Source organism: Cyphomyrmex costatus, unplaced genomic scaffold (assembly GCF_001594065.2).
Source record: "Cyphomyrmex costatus isolate MS0001 unplaced genomic scaffold, Ccosl1.0 scaffold216, whole genome shotgun sequence".
Lineage (NCBI taxonomy): Eukaryota > Metazoa > Arthropoda > Insecta > Hymenoptera > Formicidae > Cyphomyrmex > Cyphomyrmex costatus.
The window spans coordinates 1,038,384-1,060,667 of record NW_017276214.1 but is presented as its reverse complement, the minus strand read 5'-3'; the positions used below and the strand labels follow the sequence as shown (position 1 = coordinate 1,060,667).

At 31.2% G+C, this 22,284-nt stretch overlaps 4 protein-coding genes across 6 annotated transcripts; 1 reads left to right on the top strand and 3 right to left on the bottom strand.

Annotated features, from left to right (window-relative positions):
- Window positions 1–3,666: 3,666 nt before the first annotated feature.
- On the bottom strand, window positions 3,667–6,573 carry Tsp2A (tetraspanin 2A). The gene is made up of 5 exons (XM_018539576.1): window positions 6,442–6,573; window positions 5,108–5,305; window positions 4,431–4,607; window positions 4,114–4,299; window positions 3,667–3,781 (listed from the first exon to the last, which is right to left on the bottom strand). The coding sequence occupies exons 1-5, from the start codon at window positions 6,526–6,528 to the stop codon at window positions 3,692–3,694; spliced, it is 738 nt and encodes a 245-aa protein (XP_018395078.1). The 5' UTR covers window positions 6,529–6,573; the 3' UTR covers window positions 3,667–3,691.
- Window positions 6,574–7,230: 657 nt separating this feature from the next.
- On the bottom strand, window positions 7,231–12,610 carry DNAlig1 (DNA ligase 1). 2 transcript variants are annotated; one of them, XM_018539602.1, is made up of 16 exons: window positions 12,526–12,610; window positions 12,333–12,392; window positions 12,088–12,165; window positions 11,908–11,993; window positions 11,522–11,841; window positions 10,958–11,318; window positions 10,699–10,825; window positions 10,412–10,584; window positions 10,105–10,328; window positions 9,854–9,982; window positions 9,652–9,791; window positions 9,129–9,330; window positions 8,772–8,978; window positions 8,164–8,616; window positions 7,735–7,932; window positions 7,231–7,420 (listed from the first exon to the last, which is right to left on the bottom strand). In XM_018539602.1, exons 1-16 carry the CDS (start codon window positions 12,543–12,545, stop codon window positions 7,247–7,249), a joined length of 2,952 nt encoding a protein of 983 aa, XP_018395104.1. In that variant the 5' UTR covers window positions 12,546–12,610; the 3' UTR covers window positions 7,231–7,246. The 2 variants fall into 2 exon arrangements, with proteins under 2 accessions (XP_018395104.1, XP_018395103.1); XM_018539601.1 differs by lacking the exon at window positions 12,526–12,610 and having other exon boundaries at window positions 12,088–12,365.
- A 1,565-nt stretch (window positions 12,611–14,175) lies between these two features.
- LOC108773700 (GTPase Era, mitochondrial) lies at window positions 14,176–15,608 on the bottom strand. The gene is made up of 3 exons (XM_018539605.1): window positions 15,291–15,608; window positions 14,667–15,104; window positions 14,176–14,529 (listed from the first exon to the last, which is right to left on the bottom strand). Exons 1-3 carry the CDS (start codon window positions 15,519–15,521, stop codon window positions 14,176–14,178), a joined length of 1,023 nt encoding a protein of 340 aa, XP_018395107.1. The 5' UTR covers window positions 15,522–15,608.
- Window positions 15,609–16,281: 673 nt separating this feature from the next.
- On the top strand, window positions 16,282–21,250 carry LOC108773699 (uncharacterized). Of its 2 annotated transcripts, none has more exons than XM_018539604.1 (6): window positions 16,282–16,782; window positions 17,716–17,966; window positions 18,406–18,520; window positions 18,894–19,152; window positions 19,375–19,582; window positions 19,735–21,250. In XM_018539604.1, the coding sequence occupies exons 3-6, from the start codon at window positions 18,445–18,447 to the stop codon at window positions 20,068–20,070; spliced, it is 879 nt and encodes a 292-aa protein (XP_018395106.1). In that variant the 5' UTR covers window positions 16,282–16,782; window positions 17,716–17,966; window positions 18,406–18,444; the 3' UTR covers window positions 20,071–21,250. The 2 variants fall into 2 exon arrangements, with proteins under 2 accessions (XP_018395106.1, XP_018395105.1); XM_018539603.1 differs by having other exon boundaries at window positions 16,282–16,915.
- Window positions 21,251–22,284: the final 1,034 nt, after the last annotated feature.

The following is a 22,284-nucleotide window of genomic DNA, read 5'->3' as shown; positions in this document are numbered from 1 at the left end:
ATCCCTAAATGTGAATTTTGATAAAATCATTATTGCATTCGTTTGTCCACTGTTTGTCCACGTTTGTCCACCCCTTATTTTCGTTTGTCCACCCTATTATTATTATATTTTTCATAATAATGAAATATAATCACTTGGGGGTACTACAATTTTTTTTTGTGTATAACTATTTTTTGGAGGGTGGACAAATATGGACAAACAGTGGACAAACGAATACAATAATGATTTTACCAAAATTCGCATTTAGGGATGCCTACTTCTCAGAGCTGCTCTTAGAAGTCAGGATCCCTAAATGTGAATTCTGATAAAATCATTATTGCATTCGTTTGTCCACTGTTTGTCCACGTTTGTCCACCCCTTATTTTCGTTTGTCCACCCTATAATTATTATATTTTTCATAATAATGAAAAATAATCACTTGGGGGTACTACAATTTTTTTTTGCGTATAACTATTTTTTGGAGGGTGGACAAATGAAAATAACGGGTGAACAAACGTGGACAAACAGTGGACAAACGAATGCAATAATGATTTTACCAAAATTCGCATTTAGGAGTGCCGACTTCTCAGAGCTGCTCTGATGGCCACAGTTTTTTGGGATGCACGCGGTATAATTCATATCGATTACCTTCCGTAGAAACAAACGATCAATGGCGATTACTACGCAGCCTTACTGGGCCGTTTAACAACATTTTAAAGAAAAAACATCCCTATTTGACAAAGAAGAAAGTGCTCTTCCATTAAGACAATGTATACACTCACGTCAAGTCAGTTTGTCATTCAAGGGAGCTTCACAATGCTTTTACAATGTCACATACATTTATAACAAGAAAATTATAACTCTGAATTTTGAAGCTATTCGCATAGGTATATCTAGGACAAAGATACCTCTTAATGCGAATACGATACAAAATTATCGTTGTAACATTTCATTACGTAAATTGGCTGTTATATCTAATCAAATATCTACTTGCACTACAAATGCGTAAAAATAGTGGAATAAAAGCATAAATATTTGAAAGAGAGAGAGAGAGAGATGAAAGGCTCGCGAAAAAATAAAATTAATAAAAAATAAAGATTAATAATATTAGAGAGAGAGAGAGAGAGAGAGATGGAAGGATCGCGAAAAATAAAATTAATAAAAAATAAAAATTAATAATATTAATAAAAAATAATATAATATAATAATAATAATAAATTAATAATATTAATAAACAAAGAAAAATTATCGCCTATAACGGTCAAAGCTGTAAAAAATAATATAATATAATAATAATAAATTAATAATATTAATAAAGTTAATGAAAGATAGAGAAAGCGCGCGCTGTGTGCTAGTAAATATTTGTATATATTTCATAATTTCAAAAGAATATTATAATCCCGTATATATATTTCCTTATACATATATATAAGCAATTTTACGTTAGAAAAACTACGAGTTGAGCTTTAGATTGAAAATAAAACTAAAAGTTGAGAAGTGTGATACGCTAGCATTTTATTTTTTATTACACATAAAGTATACGTACACATTTTCTTAAAAAGCATACATTCGGTGTGCGTAACTGTGTACTTTATGTTTAACTTTAACCATTATTAAAATAATATTAGCATGTATTACGAGTATATATTGTTCAATAAAACATTAAAATAGTACATATTAAAATATAAGCTAAGTTATATTGATTTGAAAACAGAAACTATATTAATCACAATCTTTTTCCTTTCTTCCTTTCGCCTACTTCCTTCTCTTCTTTTCATATTTTAATTTTGTACATTATTTGATAATAGTTTTGATTTGGTTAAAAAATTGAAGAGAAACTGATTTTGTTTTACAATAATTTCACTTGTTGTTTTCTTTTAATCACAAATGTTCCTATTGAGGGGGTTTAAAATATAGAAACTAGATGGAATTTTTTAAACTACGCTGTTAACATACCTAAAGATAAATTTATATCCGCAATATGATTAGTAGTAAATTCGACTTATTATTTCTTGGATGTAGGTTTTTACAAACAAAATTTCAGTACTCCCTTGCGGTATCTCTATGACTTTCTTCAATTGTAGCGGATTTGATCATTCGTGGTTTATATGGTATAATGCTTGTTGTTTTTATAGTCATACGCTCTCCCTCTGACATTATATCAACACGTAAAAAATTAAAATAAAAATTAAATCTATTGGTACAATACGATCCACAATTGAAGAACTCAAAACAAAATTTTTAGATGCTCCAACTTTCTTTCCCGTAGACTTGGCACAGTTCCAATCATCACTCTAATTCTTCCTTATATATGTTATCTGTCCTCGAAAATTACGAAAATCGAATACCAGTGTCTTATTATGTATGATATATACCTACATATATTCTATAGCGAGGAAATAGAAATAATAAGCAGAGTCCGTAGGTACTTAATATCCAAAAAATCAGAGTCTTGGTTTCAGCACATATACAATTTATATTTTCTATCTATTTCAATTCCCAAAACTTTGATTTTTTTCTACATACCTACTTGATATATTAATCAGAGATTAAATTAAAATTTATTTTAAAAAAATCATTTCGAACTGTGTAATTCGTTTAATATGATATATGTAACGATCTAACTTTAGCGCGACTTAGCTCGTCGGAATACAGGTCAGTTATAGATTATAGAGCAGCAAGGAGTATTTCGCGGCGGTCGGTGCGCGGGAATAATAGAAGAACACAAGTGTTCTTTGAAACAAGGACAAGTGTTTATTAAACTGCGCCAAGACGATGCGACACAAAAGAAATTAATTGATACAATATTACAAAAAAAAAGAAACGATATAGCTATATATGTACAATAAAGTTCGAAAACGCAGGTAAAATGAGAGATTAAGTACGCGCGCAAAATGCTCGGATACAAAACGTAGAGGTCAGCTGCTATTGGGCCAGCTTGCGACGGCGTTCGGTATGTCAGGCGGGGTTGAGTGTGTACGTGTGTGTGTGTGCGCTGGTGTGCGTGTGTGTGATTCACAATCTAGAGCCACGATAGTGTCTTGGCGATAAGTGAGGCGACACTGTTTATGATTATATTGGTATTTTCATTTAATAATTATTATAATAAGCAATTTATTTATGTATTCTCTGGTTTTTTATGTAAATCTCTTTTAAAAATAACTTCTAAGAATATCTATTAAATTATAAATACCTACAAATTATGCAAGAGAGAATAAAAAAGATATTAAAAAATTACAAAAGTGTTAATAGGAGAACAAACTAAATGTGCTGAAAATACTCGATTAAAATAAATCGCACGAATATTCATCGCAATGATATATATAATTAATTATATATAATTAAAATGTAATTTAACTTTTTATTATAAAACAAGGACATGTAAACCATTTCTTATTAAATTTAAATTCAACTTTGAACTCAAGAGAATTTATTCTCTAGAAAAAAAGTTATATTTTTATCTTTAGAAATTGAAAACTGTAGAAATTAAAAGATACGAGCGCAGAAACTATTTATTCCTGATATATATTTCTGATTGATATGTATAATCTCAGATTATACACTCACAAAATTCACAATTTAGCAGAATTTTTAATTTTCTAAATTGTAATTATAATTATATATATAAACTAATTATAATTATAATAAACTGAATATTATAATTATTTTATTATAACGTGTCACCGTTGCATTGTTAGACAATAATTGATGCCTAACGTTTAACGTACGGGCTTATTACTATGGTCTCCTCTTCTTTTTTGATCGCTTGCACAAGCGTCAACGACAACACCGCTATGATCACCTGTAATTGGAATTTGGAATAATTGAATGAAAAGTAACAGAAAACAATGAAAATTGTCATTTATTAAATATAATGAAAAAATAAGAGAGAGAGAGAGAGAGAGAGAGAGGCAGAGAGGGAGAGGGAGAGAGATTGCAATTGACGAAATTAATCAAATTACGAATGTCCAATACACCACCACCTTCTAACTCTCTCTGAATCTGAATCAGTGAATAGTCACTGATTACCAGTGGCATACTTAGCACTGATAGCAGTGATTATTATCCACTGATTCAGATTTAGAGAGTAAAGAAATAATGAAGAAAAAAAAAAGAAAAGGTTTTGCTTCTTACATGAAGCATGCACAACGCCATCGCCATACCGGCAAGCCATCCCGATCTTGCCTCCAGAAACCAGGACAATTCCTCTACGCAACCGTGATGAAAGGCATTCCCAGTGACAGTGTCTCGGCATTCGGTGGGCAACGGTTTACGCATCTGTGTGTAATCTCTTGGTCCACCAGCTCCGCAGCATCCGACCTAACACATTAATCAAAAATAAGTACATATAATTGTATATATATCATATAATAAGATCGGTACATATATTGTATATAAGAAACAAAGACGCTTTTTTCTTCCTCTACAAGAGAAGCTCAACGTTCACTTACGGTTTCCTGGATTATTCGCAGGATAAAACTCGCCGTTTCATGATGGGAATTACTGATAAGACTGTACATGGACCGTTCGATGATAGGCTGAATCTTACTGTCGTATGTTGAATAATCGAGAATGACTGCTGCTCCGGTTAGACAGCAAATAAAGCTAAACGCTTGAAGACCCACGTGCTAAAATTATGGAAGTTCTTTCATACAAATTTTCATTAAATTTTTTACAAAATAGCGAGGAAATTATTTTTAAATAATTCCCAAAAAATTGTTTATAACGTTGAAATAAATGTTTAAACTAAAAATTAAGTGAAGATCAAAAGGGAATGTTTCGAGAAAGCGTATCCTAAATACTCAATATCCTTTATAATATCTTAATTTATATCTATATTTTTTATAAGCAATATATGTCATTAATCAGTATTTGAATTAAATAATCAAAGATTTTATTCAGAAGGATTAATTTGCGACAAAATGGCTTTAAGAGAGATCCGTATTTTTTCTGAGATACATTCTAATTTACGTCATTTGTAAAAATCAAATTTTCAAGTATCTTGCAAATTTCTTTGCACCTGTATCTACAAAGTATCTTTATAGGTGTATCTGCAAAGTGTATTTGCAATTTTCTCCAAAATGATCATTTTTTTTAACTTGTTAAGGTAATTAATAAGATTTCTTACAATGTATAAAGTCATGATGTGTTCCATAAGCGCGGCAGCGCAACCAATGAAAGCGATGGCCATAACAAGTACTGAGGTAGCGATGAGCACGTAAATCCCGATGTAGAATTCGTACATATTCAAAAATTCCACCCACTCCTCGAACATCGGCTCAAACCGCATCCAGATCGACAGTCCGAACATTGCACATCCAACGATCTTTTGCCAAGTGAAAAAGACTTTGTTAATAATATGATAAATAAGGATGTAGCAATAATAATTTTTTTAATGAAAAATCTTTCAAACTTCGTCTATTAATCGTGATAGTGTAATAGCAAAATAAAGTGTATTTTTTAGAGACTTAAATTATAATTGTAAAATTTATTAATAAGAAAATAAAGTTTAAATAAAGATTATTCTTTTCCTACAAAAAATGATATAAATTAAAGTTTTATAAATCGCGCGCTTGGCTATTCAATTTTATAAACTGTTTAATCACAATCTTTATGAGAATTCTATTTTTATTTAAAATTGTCGATAAAAAATGTATGTGTATCATGTAAAAAATTATATATATATTAAATTTATTTGAAAATAACAATTGTGTGATATTAAAGGCAATAAGAGTCAAACAAGTAATAAACATTCGAAAATTAAATTATAATAAACATTAATAAATATTAAATCAAAAATTTAATACAGCTAACAAAAATTATACATTACATGTTTCGGCTTTAAGTTTAAGCCCTCTTCAGATATATTATAATACAAAAAAAAAAGCGTACGCAGTGAACACGACTAATAATGAATCGCAATGCAAAAAATAATTTCGTTAAATTGTTACTGTTGTATGAATATTTGAAGCAGAGAAAATAGAAAATGCTCGCCAACTGGTTGGATGACCGATTATATTTATTTACAGTATATGAAAATAATAATTTAATAAAATTGTATAGCATTATTTTTCAATTTTAAATGTCAATTTTTTAATTTAACTTTAATTTTTTCCTATAATAATATTAAATGTAACTTATAATTACTACGAAGATAAATCGTTAAAAGAAGATAACAATTGATCCTCCTATCAAAAGCAAAAATAGAAAGAAGAATTTATGTTTTATGAAACAAATTCTCAATTTAAAAAACTGTTACATCTAATATTATTACAAAAACTTTGCTTCCTTTTTTCGATTCATAATTATCGTCTAATATAAACTGCTTTCGTACACTCTTTTCATTCGTATATATTTTTTTTAATTGATGCCTAAAATAGATAATAACATAACATTATTTCACTATCACAGTGTAATTTCACAAGTCGACGCAATTATTGCGATAACTCCACACACACTCACCCATATTATTGCATTTAAACAAAAAATCGTGAACTTTATGCAGCCTATCCGCTTCTCGAGAGCCGGTCCGGAACTTTTGGCGACCATCTCCTTGCGTCCTGCGGAAAATATCCTCCGTCGCGAATTCACGTAAAGAAGACGGTTATTTCGAGAACAGTGTAATGCGACAAAAACGTAATTAGTCGATCGAGAACGTCGACAGGTACCAGAGTATCATCACCTAACGTTCCGGCGGTTTATCACTAGCAAATATAAGATAAGTGGATAAGAGCGTCCTAGATAAAGATATAACGCATTACTGAGGTGAATCATTTCATTCGCGGTATGTAACTATATGTGATAGACGTAAATTATTAATGCTTATTAATCTAAAAAGTGTTACCATAATGTCCATTTAATTCAAGTCTTTTAATTTCTTCTAGATATTTAAATCTTCATCAAAAAGTCATATACGTTGTGGATGTAAATAAAATAAAAATCAGAAGTCATACATATCATTAAATTTATGATAAAGAAGTCGAACCTTAAACTCTTTGAAAACCTTTATTATAATTAAATCCTCAAAATTACTGATACACAAAGTATTGTTAATATATGAAATGTATACAATAAATATATAAAATATAAATTAATCCCTCTCCTAAATAATTGTTATTAGTAATAAACATCAAATACAATGCGAAAATTATATAGTTTGTATGTTATATCAAATATATTTTATTTACAATATTCCTTACAAAAAATTAATGATTATATAAAATAAAAGACATACTGAATTAATTTATGCGTCGTAAAATTAAAAAAACTAATAGAAATCTTCCTCCGTGGCTTTCGATACAGGAGTTTTATTTTTTATCTGCTCTTGATTATTGTACATGTTTGCCACGTCTTGAGCGGAAGTGGCCTGCTCGCAAGTCTTATCCTCGCGGATCCTGATAAATCGCGGAAACCTTAAAGATATTCCCTTCTCTGGATCAACCTGAACAGAACAAAGATAAAATATATGTTACTTTCTTTTAATTAAAAAAATATTTATTAAACAAATAAGAAACACTAAAAAAAATAATTAATTGCAGGAATATATTTTCTAATATCTCTCTATTTAATTAGTCGATAAAAAAAAATACAATGTATTCCGCGTGTGTGTAATGTATGTAATATACTGTTCAATGCGGATAAGAATTTCCGGAAACAAAGTAAATTATTATATCATGCAAAATAAATTTATTTTAACGCAATTATGGTGAGTTATATTTTTACGAATACTCGTCTTCGAAAACCTAGAAAACTTACTATTCCGATAGCCGCTCTGTGTACAGGCGAGAGGGAGAGATCGGCACACTTGATCTCCCAAACTTGAATTGGCTCAAACCAATGATCCGGTTCATGACTGCTATCGAAACGATAATACGATTTGGCCTGTGGCACTATGTGATCTTTGAGGAATTTAGTGTGATTTTCGAGGTCATCTTCTTTAAATCCTGTACCGATCTGTTCATGAAGAAATAATATATGTGTATATTAGCTATGAATAGTATCAAGGAAAAAGTATTATATATATATATATACAAAACTTAAATTATAAAAATTACCAAATGTTTTATATATACTCTAAAAAACTTAATAAATGTATTATATATAGATATAAATATCTAACAAAGATTTCCAATAATTATGCAACACCCATGTTTATTTTCACAAAGAAATATTTCAGGGATATACCTTACAGATGCTCTGATACTCTTCATTTTCTTGATCATAACAAGCTAAGAGGAAACCACCATAAGTACCAGTCCTTTTACCCTTGCCGATATAACCACCGATTACAACTACATCGAGCGTATCGCCGACGCCATCTAAATAATCTTTTTTCAGCTTTAACCAGTTTCGCGATCGCTTCGCTATCTCATAGGTCGCCTCCTTTTCCAACGTTTTCACCATCAAACCCTCGCAATTTCCCTTCACAGATTCATCCAAAAAAACTTCCACCTCTTCCATAGTCGAGGCATCTAAGCTATTAGCGAATTTCCATTCACCTTCCACTTCCTTGAAATGCTGTTTCAATAACTCACGACGTTTCACGAACGGTTCCTTTACCAATGGCTCATCATTTAGATATAACAAATCGAACATAAACACGCATACTTGTACTTTAATATCCTCCTCATTAGCATCCTAAAAGCAAAAATGGAACATTACTATGAAAATTGTCACAACAATTATAAAAAATCTTAATAAAAATTACAGTAACAATAAAATTGTGATATAATTACAACTAAAATAATTAAAATTATAAATAATTATAACGTGTTATTGTATATAATTATTACCTTTCGCTTTCTTGTACTGAGTATTTGGAATGGTAAAATTTGTTTCTTCTCACTATCCCATGCGACCGCCTCGCAATCGAGTATACAATTCTTCACTTCATCACCGCGACTATTCTTAAATCGCTTAATGATATCTGGATACTTGGTAGTATTATCTTCTTGATTTCTACTGTATATTTTTATTTGACCATTATCCGCAACGTGTATCTGCCAAATTGTAATTCTTTAAACATAAATTGAATCTAAATTACTAGATTCTCAGCAAATTAATTTTCAAGTATCTTATTTTTTTCCGATGTGCAATAAAATATTCTCTATATTGTATTGTACAATTTTTAAACTTAAATGAGTAAGAACCTGAGCTCTTTCCCCGTCATACTTCCATTCGCAAGTAAATTTCAAACCCTCGAATCGCGTTAGGACTTCTTGAACACCTTTAGTAGGATGTGCCAACATAGGTTTCAAGGGTATTCCAGGAGTAAGTTTGCACTTACTCGGCAAGGTATTAATTCCATCTTCCAGTAAAACAGGAATTATAAGATTATAATTCGGACATTCACTGCAAAGATATACAATTAGCAAAAAGAAAGGAAAATTTAATTGAATATTTAATACATTATCTTATTTCTAAACTAAGAAATAAAATTTTCTAAATATTTATTTTTTAATAAAGTTATGATACAATTAAATTATTTTAAAAATATAAATATATATTGTACATATTTTATTTAATATATTTTTAGAACATATATTTCCTTTTAAATTTTATATATATATTATAATAATAAAGAAAACATTTTATTTTGACAAAAATGTTACTTAATTTATTGTTTCAATATTTATAATAGAATATATGATAATATTTTCGAAATAATTTTACCAATACGTTGTTTTCAATATGAGTGCTATTTCATCATATTTCTCTTTGAAACGATCACTCGACATCTTTTTGCTTGCATTCAGAATTTCTGGTGGATACTTTTGTTCCGGCGGTGTCATCGCGCAAGCTAAAGCCAATGCCTAAAAAAATCCAAATATTTAATAATATTGATCAAAACAGTGTAATATCGCATACAACTTACTTGTAAAACAGATTGCTCCGCCAATCCAATACGAAGCTTTCCAGCTACTAATCTAACTAGATATCTTACTTCTGTATTACGGCACGCTACAAACAACGTCTGAATTTTATCCAATTTTTTCGATAGAGACTATAGAAAAAAAAATTATTTTACGTAAATAACACGGTTTTTAACTCTCTTATTTATTTCTATATAAATATTTAAATTTCTCATTAAAAAAAAATCCTAATTATAACAGTTGCATGGATTACCGCGTGCCCCGTCATTTGAGCAATTTCCATCAATTTGGAATATACATTGGGAACCGTTAATGGTGCCGGTTGAAACATGGTTCTCTGATTAGATTTACTATTTTCCGCTATAATTCCTAAATCACCAACTTCCTGGACGTCAGATCTAATTTGCGCCAGCGTTCTACCAGTACACTGCGCTATCGCCTTCATTAGATTCGTGTCAGCGATTCCAAACTCAACTCCTAAAATTTAAATAGTTATTTTTTAATAAATATTAAATGTTGCTTTCTTCTGAAATTTAAATAATTAATATCACACTATTAACCTTCGTACGCTGGAGCTAATTGATTAAGGCACAGGTAAACGCTCGGCAAAAGATCCTCGGGACTTAGGACTATAACAGACCGGAAGTAATTTGACAATATCTCTATTATCTTTAACCTTGCACTAGTTTCCTCGATAATCTCCAAAGTGCGCGCGAATGCGCTATATGGAGTCCTGTAAGTAAATTTCAGAGAGAAGTTTTTAAATATCGCTAAAATCTTATAAAATTCTTAATTTCTTAAAATAAATAAAAAATCTCTTAAAGAAGAAAATTATATTTTATCTCACTTATCCCCTCGTTTCCAGCACGCATTGTCTATCGGATGATAGACGGACGCGCTGGGATTGTAAGACTGGTTGGCACTCTTTCCATTGCTCATTTTGTCATCTTTTGCATCGCCCTTTTGCTTAGACACTGCAACATTCAAATAGCTATTTAAAATAAAACTTTTAAAAACTTATACCATATTTTAAATTCATTTAAATCTGTGTTTTGAAATTCAATCCACAGTTTTTACAAAGTACTCTTAAATAGTTGAATACTTACTAAAAAAGTTGGGCACTTTCTTAGTCTTTTTTTCAGACTTAGGCTCTTTCTTTGACTTTTCATCCTCAGAGAGAGTCTGCAATTTCTCGGGTGTAGACTCTTTTTTTGGAACTTCATTTTTAGAGGGATTTTGTGATTTCTCAGGTGTAAATTTTTTCTTTGGACTTTCATTCTTAGAGGAAGTCTGTGACTTCTCAGGTGTGGACTCTTTCTTCGAACTTTGATTTTTCTCTTCATTGTCCGAAGCGTTTTCGTTTGCGTCATTATCAGAAGCATTTTTATTTATATTGTTAGACTCAACTATACTTTCGGTCTTCTTCTCTTCATTGTCACTTTCCAATTTTTTTGGACTTTTAGGTAACTATAATCATCGTTTGTACATACAAGAAAAAATTACAGAAAACTTAGAAATTTATACGGTCTGATCAAAATCACATTTTAACCTCCAGGCGAAATAAAAAAACAAATATTCGTTTTTTATTAAATTTGAGTCAAAACCGAAACCGAAATCGAAACTTAAATAAAAATGTTTAAAAAAAAAACAATTTTAGAAAGAAAACTTACAGGTAGATGAGTCTCATCATCACTAGAATCTATCAGCTGAACTATCTTGGTCCATTTCTTTTTCACAGTCTTCTTTACTTTTTCTGTCTCATTGGACTTTGATTTCTTCTTTGAAGATGCAGATTTTTTGGTTTCGTTTTTCTCTTCAACTATACTGTTTTCTGTATGATTATTCTTTACCTTCTCTTCAATATCATTTATATTTTCATTCTCTTCTTGCTTCTTTTTCTTTTCACCAGGTGTATCTTTCAGTTGCCTTTTCTGTGTCTTTTTAGATGCTCCAGGGGAAAACTTACTGGGTTTAATTTTTGGAGTAGCTCCTTAAAGATAATTACAGAGATATGTGTAATGTAGTTGAAATATCTATAGTTTGACAGGATAGTTACCTAGTTTGGTACGAGGCTTAACACTTGGTGAAGGTGTCTTAGAAATTGTCTTTGACTTTGTACGTTTAACGTTCTTTGAAGATGGACTGAAAAAATCAATTTTAAAAAAACAAATAAAATGAGAGATCTTTAATAATTTGCAATATTAATTCTTTAACAAATTATTGAATTTATAATCACCTGGAGCTGTTGCTACTATCTCTTTTTCGTTTGCCATTCTCTGTAGCATTCTGATTCTGTTTGTCCGACAAGTTGTGACTGTTGGTTGTATGTATCCAATTAAAAACAAATCGATTGTGAGCTGCGACTGCAAGCTCCAACCGTTGCATCGGCAGAGCCAACGAGCTCAAGCGCGAGCATGTAGTAAGGATTTTTAGCATAATCGACTACCATAGAGAAATAAAAACTATTAATGTAAAACATACCTCTCCGAATTATCCTGATCTGAATTCTCCTTCTTGGATGATATCTTAGTGAAGAAGGAGCTGCAAAGATAAAGCAAATGACATACACACTTATCTATATACAAATACATAATTATTATGCTAATTATATTGTGTATTTATAATTATAGATTAAGTTACGTCAAATTGTTAAATATTTATTACATTTACTCACTCTATACGACGCTGCGCCATTATTACTACGCTTCTACGCGTTTGACAAGAATGATAAGTTTCCCGCGTTTATTTCATGGCGTGAAAATGACATAACCTCACTTTCATAGATTAAATCTTATATATAGACAGAAAAGTCCGAGATCATCTATGTTAGCGCATACTACTAGCGCTAACTGAGATAATTGGATATCAACTACATAGCAACGTCCACTATCGATGTTTCCATTATTTAATTCGTGTCCGTGCTACATTCATATCTTTAAAAAAATTATATTGCATTTACATATAAAATACACTACTCACAAAAATTAGAGGAACACTTAATTTTTTGTAAAAAATAAACAAAATTCGGACAGTTGTAACTTCGTTAAAAATAAACGAAACTTGAATTTCAAAAAAGAGTTTTAAAGCTTGAAATCTCTACTTTCGGAAGATTACTATTTTTTTTATAGTTTCTGTGAGTTTAGTAATTTTTACACATAGGAAACTACGAACTTAACGAAATGAGAAATTTTTATCTCACTTTGTGGGCTTGTCACACGTACGAAGGAAAAATCTGCGAAAATTTTCTCTCACAAAATCGTTTTTTTAAATGTTTCTACGATTTTTTGTTACTGAACTATCACGGATTAACTAAAAAGTGAGCACTTTAACTTTGTTCATAACTCCGTTAAAAATTATCGTATTGCAATTTTAAAACAAGATTCTTAAAGCTAAAACTGCTCTATTTGATGATGTAAACGTAAAAAGTAAATTTTTGTTGTTGATCCACATAATGTTTTTTTTATGGAAATGAAAAAGAAAAAATTACAAATTTTTACGATATTTTAAATCATTTGTATCATATTTACACGTTTTTTAAATAATTTTTAACACTATCAAGCAACAAACCATCAGATAGAGCAATTTTTACCTTTAAAAAAATTTTTTTTTAATTACAGTACAAAATGATTTTTAACGAAGTGATGAGCAATTAAAATCAAAGTGTTCACTCTTTTTACTTATTCCACGATAATTCATTTTTTAAAAACGATTTTGTAGGAAAAACTTTAAACTTTTACATGAAAAAAAAATTTTCGCAGATTTTTTCTTCACACGTGACAAAGATAAAAATTTCTCATTTCTTTGAGTTCAGTTTTCTATATGTAAAATTACTAAGTTCGTAGAAACTAATAAAAAATGATGACCTTTTGAAAGATAGAGATTTCAAGCTTTAAAACTTTTTTTTAATTCAAATTTCGTTCATTTTTAACAAACAGCTGTTTAAATTTTGTCTAATTTTTACAAAAAATTAAGTGTTCCTCTAATTTTTGTGAGTATAATAATTTAAATCTACATGTATCTAATATATGTATATTTACATTTTATTAACTTCTTTCTCAGTTTAATTAATTTGCTGTTTTACCTTTTTCTAACTCTCAATTTTAGAAAAATTCTTCTTAGAATTAAAAAAAAAATGAATAATAATTAATTGAACCTAAGTTGAAGTCTTACATTGATGGAATCCATCCTTACAGATGCAATATAGAAGAATTATATTCTTTAATTGGAGATTTTAACTTTTAAAGTTTCTGGTTATATTAAAACATTAAACTATTTTATTTGTAAATACTTAACTTTATTTAACAAATAACAAATATAAATCAAATCATATTAAAGATTTCACAGCTAACTTTAATCTCACTGACGTTCGAAAAGCATGGCGCAGTTCCTGTTCTGCCATAACAGCGATTTGATGTACTCTATTATTCTGGCCACGTGTTAATAAACGAGCAATGCGCTTGTTGGGGCACATGATGGATACCAGGGCATTAACACTGTCATCAGGTGCTGGATCAAAGTGTTCTAACTTCACCTCTAAACGATAAGGAACCTCATTTGGTAGAATGTCCAGCAGCTTTGCTCTTACTGTCTGCCATATTATATCTTGGCACGTATTTTCAGTGTAAATATGTCCTTCATACTCCCAGGCTTGTGGCTTAGCTGAGTCCAACAAGTAAGTCTGCAAAATATAAAAAAATAATGGAATATAGATGTTATGTTTCAAATATGGAAATTAAGAATTCCAAGAATTATATAAACAATGTAAATAATTTTATCACTCTTGTGTCTAATTCTTTACAATAATCAAAACTTTACCCTCAAGTCATCAACACCATCTCCAGTCAAACCAGATATCATAAATACGTCATTGAAATTTGGAGACTTCTTGCTCTTGGTCAAGCTGTATACAAAGTCTAACAATATATCCTTTTTCTTTACTCTGTCCACTTTGTTAATGATCAGAATTATAGGAATCTTGTTCCTTATATTTTCTGTCAAAATTTCTAATATATTTGAATCGATCTTATGTCTGGTATATATATTATCTGCATCCTGTACAATTCCTATAATATCTGCCATATTCAAGGAGGCTTTTTGATCTGTTTTGAAACTATCGGCTAACTTGAACTTTTTACATTCAGCCAGGGAAACCATACCAGGCGTGTCCATAAATATAAGCTGAGTATCACCTTCGCAATAAATTGCACGTGCTTTAGTTTGTGTGGTATGAACCTTGCAGGATACAGGGCATACCTATTTAATAACATAATATATACAAAAAGAAGTTATACAATTAAATTAAAAATTACTATAATAAACTTGTGCAAAATATATTCTATATGTTTTTAAAGTGTAAGCAAAAAATCTAAATAATATACTTTAATAATATAACTTAATTAATTGAATTTATATTGTTTACATAAATAAAAATATAATTACCGATCGTTTAACAAGTTGATTAACGAGTGTGCTTTTTCCAACATTTGGTGCACCTAGAAAAGCAATCTTCAAAGACTTTTCAGCTTCACGATGTATCGATGTATGATTTTCATTGACTTGTAAAGCAAATTCTTGCGAATCATTTGTCGAAATGTTAACGCTGTTGGAGAAACATCGCCGTAAATAACGCGCACTCACGCGAATTGCGTATCTCTCGATCGTAAATAACATTTTGCGTTTAAGACATCGAAGCGACTTTGGAAATTTTATATGCACGTTGAGTAGATCTTCGAAATTATGCTTCTCTTTATTTTTTATTTTTTCTTATGGTAAATGTACAGGAGACCACCCCGTCCACCTCAAAATGACATAAAAAAACACTAAATCAATACGTTTTCACATAAAACATTGACAAGATAAAAGTATCGCTTTGCTCAGGTTAGAAAATATGTCAAATTCAGGATGTGAATTCTTCTTGTGTAATGAATAAACCCCGGATCTACAATAGAGTTTTAAGCCTTAAGCCATGTAAGAAATGGACGAATCATAATCGATTATTCTCCTCGAATTCGACTGTAATTAGTTAATTTCTTACGGCTTAAGGTTAAAACACCTAGATTGTAGATCCGGGGTTAGATATATATTCAAGTTTAATAAAAATAATATTTTTCAAAATTAACTTTTTGTTTGAGTTAAAATTTAATTTTAATATAACTTTAACTGAGTCAATTTTTTGTTTATTCAACTTTTAATTCAACTATTTGAATTTTATAATCATTAACTTTTAACTTAATTTAGTTTGAAAAAAAACATTTATTTATCCAAACATTTATTTATCCAAAAATTTATAAAATAGGACTATTTCAAAGTAAAGATTCCGTAAGGAATTAGCCAATTACAGTCGAATTCGAGAAGAATAATCGACTATGATTCGTCCATTTCTAATGGCTTAAAGCTTAAAACTCTGTTGTAGATCCGGACTTACGCCAGTTATTATCACCATCAGTCCGTCTCGAATCGGTAACGATTTAGTACGTCACGCGTATAACTTCACGTCGTTCTTCTCACGCCGTCGCTAGCGGCTATGGACTAGCGGAGGAATGGCGGATAATGACGATTCGCGCGAAAATAGATATCTGTGGTGATTTGTGTCTATCAACGCGTGTTTGTCATAGCCTGTGACTTTCATTGATCTTTTTGCTTCTTCTCACTTGAAGCAAGACGAGAAATGTTGCGCCTCGAAAAAACTGTGCGATTGTTTGTAGAAGAGTAAGGTAAGGAAAAAAAGATAACCGGAGCACGAGGATAATGCGCGATTTCGGCAGGATGAGAGCATGAAAGTGTAGAAATAATTTGGAAGTGCTGGATCTTGGTATTTCGTATGAATCATATGAATCGCATCACACCGATGTTGAATGACGGATGAACAAGGCTCGATGTACGAAGTGTCGAGGTCGCCCGCGACACATTGGCGAACAAACACGGAAGATAAGTGAGTGTCACAGACGCCTCTTTCAGCTGGCTCCTCGAGAAGGCCTAAGAGGATATCATCACGTCTCCCGCTGACTGTTTATTATTTTGCATTTATGAATTTCCCTGTCCGAAACTTGTCCTAAACGCAAGAGGTAAGTCTGTTGCGTACAAGACGCGTCAACGCGTAATAAATGCTTGCATGGAAAAGCAGCTTTACATATGGAAAGAAACGACGCGACAGCTAATTAGACTCTGTTCTGGAAGAGTGTGACATTGATGCATTCTGTGTGCAACAGGCCATATAGCTGAAAAAGAAATGGCACTAATCTGAGTTTGTTCTCTACATCTTTTTCCCTGCACTTTCTACACCTTTCTGAACATAATCGTTGTAGGATTTCCTTACTCCATATCTCTCGCCTTACTAAAACAGCTGACTCCCTTTAAACTGATATTTTTTTCTCATACTACTTTTATGTTGTATATTTATCGCATCGTTATACATAAAGTAAAAAAAAATGTGCAAAGGAGTATGTTTGATGACATTTTATTTTTTCTATATGCTGTTAGAACAAAAGTGGATATTCAGGAGATTACAGAAACAATTTATCATACTTTTTTTTTTATGTTCAACAAATTAAATGAGCATTTTATCAGTTTCTTTTTTTATTATACTTTGCATGCTTTGCCTTAAAAAATAAAAAAATGCAATTGAAAAAAAACTTAATTTTACTTTCTATTTTCATAATGATTTTTACATAAACATTTGTAATATTTATAATATATTTAGTAAATTTTTTAATATGTAAAATATTAGCATATAAGATGTTTATTTTTGGAGTCATTAACTTCATTCTTCTTTATATTGTGTAACTGTATTTACATTTTCAATGTTTACCATCAAATACCAATCATCTTATTTAATTAACTGATAATTACATGGTGTTCTTTTCAGAACATCAATCATAAAACATGACAATGTACAACTTTAAGATAAAAGATAAACTTGACTAGTGTCATCAATGACAATAAGTCTATAACGGACAATGAGTAATATACATCAGAAGCTGATAGAGTGTCATCTATCCGAAATACGTGATCAGCGGGACCTGGAATCAATCTCAACGAGCAGGAGTGTTGCAAATTGTAAGAAATGTTCAAGAAGGATCATGTATAATTTTTACATTGGCGACAAATTATTGTAGAGTAAGTAGTAATACTGTTTCTAAAGTTTAGTTCATATAGGTTGCATATGAGAAAAGGATTTATTGATTACTTTGATAGGAAACATTAATCAAGAACTTGCTAATAATTTTGAGCACAAAAAGACATAAAAGAAAGTCTGTCAAAATTGATAGAAAATTTATCTAATTCTATCTGATTTTATCAAATTATGTGATAGAAAATTTATAGATTTTTAAGACGTTATTTAAAATGTGTCTTAAATCTTATTGTAATATAAAAACAAAAAAAAAAGAAAGTGAATAGATTATAATTGAAGTGGAGATATATATATATATTTTTTTATTATATATATATATATTCCTCGGTATTTCATAACGATACATAACAAGATCATTAAGTATTTACTGAAACATACAGACTATGATTTATAATCAACAATCTAAAATGCTATTTTCACTAGCTAACGATGGATCTCTGAGTCCGCTGCAGTGACTCCCTGATGCACTTCTGGCTCAACAAACCGCCGGGCAGGTTCGGCGGCCGATATCCTGCCACACCTATGCCCAAATCATACAGTAAGTGTACCAAAATACAATGATATGAATTCAGTATTAGTAAAGTATGAGCAAAAGGTGAAAATTATATATTACAATTCTATTTTTATATCTTGTGTATATTAAATTTATTAGTATTTTATATATTAAAAAATTTATAGAATATATATATATATCATTATCATATGAAGATCAGAATAATTTAAGAATTATTTCCTCAAGTAATCCTGTAGAATTAATTTTTAAAAAATCTGATGAATGAGTGAAAGAATTGAAAACATATATATGAGGGAAAATTTCAATATCTGTTATTCTTTTTATTTTTCTTATCATTATTCCATTTTTTATCGCCTTATATATATATATATATATATATATATAATTATTTTTGCAGGCCAATGTCGGCGCAGTGGCCAACATAGACAAATGGTGAGTGCTGTGCATCAATTCCAGGGCCTCGCGGGTAACTTCGCAGCCGGAAACGCATCTCTAGCCGGAAACGCATCTCTAGCCGGACCTAGTAATGTCAATAACTCCTGTCGAAGCTTCGCTCGTTCGACGACGTCTGCGCGAAATCATAACAATGAGAGCCATCATCACGGTTCGTCGACGCTTGGCGCCGCCCAACTCGCTCAGCTGAACAACATCCCCAAGTAATTAATGAAAACACAAAAAGGTCTACACTAAGTCAAAGGAGACATTCTGAGAGGAACATGCTCTTCCTATATACAGGGTGACTCACTTATACATATCTATCAGCAGAAAGATTACTTATAAATGATTCGCCCTCGGTTTGCAAATTTGTGACTTTAGTACAAAGATACGTGGCACTATGGTGGTATTAAATCGTCTTTGATTTAACGTATTGTTTGCAGCAATGTCACCGACACTAGCAATCAACTAATTCTGTCTAATACGACCGGCGTGAATAGTACAGAACGAAATAGAAGCCTATTAACTGGAAGTGTCTTTGAATTACGGCAGGCTGAGTTGGCCGGCTTCCGACTGCGCTGTGGCATCTGGTCTACCTTTGCTCTAGCAACAGTCTTTGTAGCGGCTGTCAAATTCTACTTCGGTTATCGAGTAAGCGCATCTGTATTTTAAGAGGATTCTTATTTCAAAATTTTATCTGAAAATTCTAATCATTGCTAAAACTGTCATTGTTTTACGACTTTTTATTCCTCTGTTGTTTTCTTGCTTTACTTTCTAATCGATTCTTATCTTTATACTAACAGGGGCCTGGTCTGGAGATACTCGTGTTTTGTGGGCTACTGATATTTTTGCTGTCCGCTTGTTTATACTCGATCTTCTGCAAGTACAATCATGAAAGAAATTGCCATCGCAGTAATCGGTCAGTGCATAACGCTCGTATACAGGAGGATCATATTGTTGCCTTGGCAAACACTTCCAGCGTTGTTAATAGAGCGACGGCAACAGTGCCGACGACGACGGTGAGACAGAACCCGCCTCCACCTTATCACATCGCTATCCTAATACCGCCGCCATCACAGCCACCACTTGCATTTTCGGACGAGGCGCCGCCACCCTCTTACGACAAGGTCATGCGATGAAATCGCCGACGCGGCGTAAAATCGAATTAGGACAGCTTGTCTAAATTCTTCCTTCGATATTTTTATGTCCGCTACATAAGGCAGCACAAATCAATTCTCTAGGTTTAAGCATTGACGTCTGTGATAAGAGCGCAATGATGATGACACATCGACTACACATCGGGAGGTTCAAGGAAAGAAAAGATTTTACGCGACGATATTTTTTAGTGGGCATTACTGGAGAGAGTCGCGCTCCGCCAATGAATTTCCGTTTGGTCGGATAAATGTATTCTAATCTTTTTATACTTTACTATATAAAACTGTGTGATATATTTAACTTAGGTTTAGATGCAATGCAGCGCGTTGCTGGATACTTGGATCCATTCGTTTATTCTTCCAGTTAGGACTTTTGCGAAGAGACCGCTCATATTCGGACGCAGTTCTTCGATATGTATAATTCCAAGAATTCACTCAATTATGTTCGATTACTTAATTGTCTTCATCTTATAGAACGATAAACAAAGTCGATAACTCTTGTTATACACATGCGCGCGCACAGAGAAGGAGGGGGGGGGGGCATACGAAAGAAAACAAACGTGTGAATTTGAGCCTGGATATCAAATTTGTAAACGTGTGCATGATCACTTAAAATAAGGTGGTAATAGTAGCCACGTTTGGCGCACAGTTTCTGTTATCGAAGGTGTCGCGCTCTGTCCACCAAACACGGCTCATTACTGAATATCATATATACAATGTACATGTGTGCTTCAGTAAGATATAAAAACGCATACAGCGTTTTACGATAGTTTACGAGTAATATGGAAATGTTAACAAGCTACGAATTTTCTTGCGAAATATAACACAAGATTTTGTATTTTTTTTTTCCATGAATGAATGTGAGAGCAAGAGAAAGAAAGCGTGTATGCACAAATGTAAATGATTGTTTATGTCATAACTCTGTATATTTAAGAACAGTTACATATATGATACATGATGTGAGATCCCGTTTGGATGTTCTTCGTAAAGTTGCAAGTGTACTGTGATGTACAAAACTCATCGTCGTGTTTCTAACTGCACTTATAATCTCGTTTTTATTTCGAAGATACAAAAGCAAAACTCAAATTCCCCTTTTCAAAAATTTATGATATAGTCAAAGAAATCTATCACGAATTATCTAGATTTTTACATATTTTTGTTTCTATATGACGATAATCAATTTGTTTAAAAAATATTGCGAGTAGCGAAACGAAAAATAATGAAGAATTACAGAATATGAATTTTGCTTTTATATATATATATATATATAACTTTTTAAATTACTTTTTTTCTTAAGGCCTGAGTATACATTTATTTTTAATCGTAGAAAGTCTAAGACAGTGTAATCGAAGAAAAGCACAGGGACTTAAGGTCCGTTTTTCCTACATCGTGTCACAGTTTAAGAAAATTGCAGTTGATTCGCGCTACGCACACGTCATTTGTAAGAAACATACTTATTGGGTCCGTTCTTATTTATTTTTAAAAAATAAATTTCGTAAGATGAAAAGAAGGCCACGTGATGTTATAAGTGCAATAAAAGCAGACCCAGAAGTTCTTATCGTACAGATCCAATACTTTTCGCGAAAGTGCGGAACAGTTCCAAGTATATAAATAAGTATTCAAGTATTAATTCAGTTTACAGCTGTACGCGAAATAATACAACAGTTAGGTGCAAAAGCAAACAAAATCTTCCGAAAAGCACAGCTACATATCGCGGAAGATAAATTCTCTAATAATCGTTCTACAATATCGCCGGTCTTAACGAAACAATTATCGAATGTTCTTTTGAAAATAATTATATATAAAATATAAATTATGATTGATAACAGTAAAATTGTATATAAATATAAAAACACGAAAAAATATTGTAAAAAACTTGTTTTTAAATTGAAATGCTAGACATTAAAGATACCTAATAGTACCAAGAAAAAAAAATATATATATATATAATATATCTTTATATATATGAAGATATATATACAATATATCTTTTCCATTTACTGACAGTATACTATATATTACTATGATACAAATTAGAGATTACAGTCTTCGGGATACAATAGTAGTAATAATAAAGCACTGATACCGATTGCAAACGTTTACGATCCTGTATACAATGCATATGTATGTTACATCAAGATGAAAGTACTTTGGAGGCTCTTGCCATGTAAAAAGTAATTAAAAATGAGACGAAGCGTG

Bases quoted from the DNA above. Each gene is read 5' to 3' on its own strand.
- Tsp2A (XM_018539576.1), bottom strand. From the start codon at position 6,528: ATGGTCGCCAAAAGTTCCGGACCGGCTCTCGAGAAGCGGATAGGCTGC. The intron at 5,306-6,441 runs GTGAGTGTGTGT...ACTTGGCAAAAG, and splicing joins GTTTAAATGCAATAATATGG to ATCGTTGGATGTGCAATGTT. The intron at 3,782-4,113 runs GTAAGAAGCAAA...TTCCAATTACAG, and splicing joins TGGCGTTGTGCATGCTTCAT to GTGATCATAGCGGTGTTGTC.
- DNAlig1 (XM_018539601.1), bottom strand. From the start codon at position 12,287: ATGCTAAAAATCCTTACTACATGCTCGCGCTTGAGCTCGTTGGCTCTG. The intron at 10,826-10,957 runs GTAAGTATTCAA...TGAATGTTGCAG, and splicing joins GAAAGTGCCCAACTTTTTTA to TGTCTAAGCAAAAGGGCGAT. The intron at 8,979-9,128 runs GTTCTTACTCAT...ACAATTTGGCAG, and splicing joins ATGACGGGGAAAGAGCTCAG to ATACACGTTGCGGATAATGG.
- LOC108773700 (XM_018539605.1), bottom strand. From the start codon at position 15,521: ATGTTATTTACGATCGAGAGATACGCAATTCGCGTGAGTGCGCGTTAT. The intron at 15,105-15,290 runs GTAATTATATTT...GTTATTAAATAG, and splicing joins ATCAACTTGTTAAACGATCG to GTATGCCCTGTATCCTGCAA. The intron at 14,530-14,666 runs GTAAAGTTTTGA...TATATTTTGCAG, and splicing joins ATGGTGTTGATGACTTGAGG to ACTTACTTGTTGGACTCAGC.
- LOC108773699 (XM_018539604.1), top strand. From the start codon at position 18,445: ATGCACTTCTGGCTCAACAAACCGCCGGGCAGGTTCGGCGGCCGATAT. The intron at 18,521-18,893 runs GTAAGTGTACCA...TTATTTTTGCAG, and splicing joins ACCTATGCCCAAATCATACA to GCCAATGTCGGCGCAGTGGC. The intron at 19,153-19,374 runs GTAATTAATGAA...TATTGTTTGCAG, and splicing joins CAGCTGAACAACATCCCCAA to CAATGTCACCGACACTAGCA.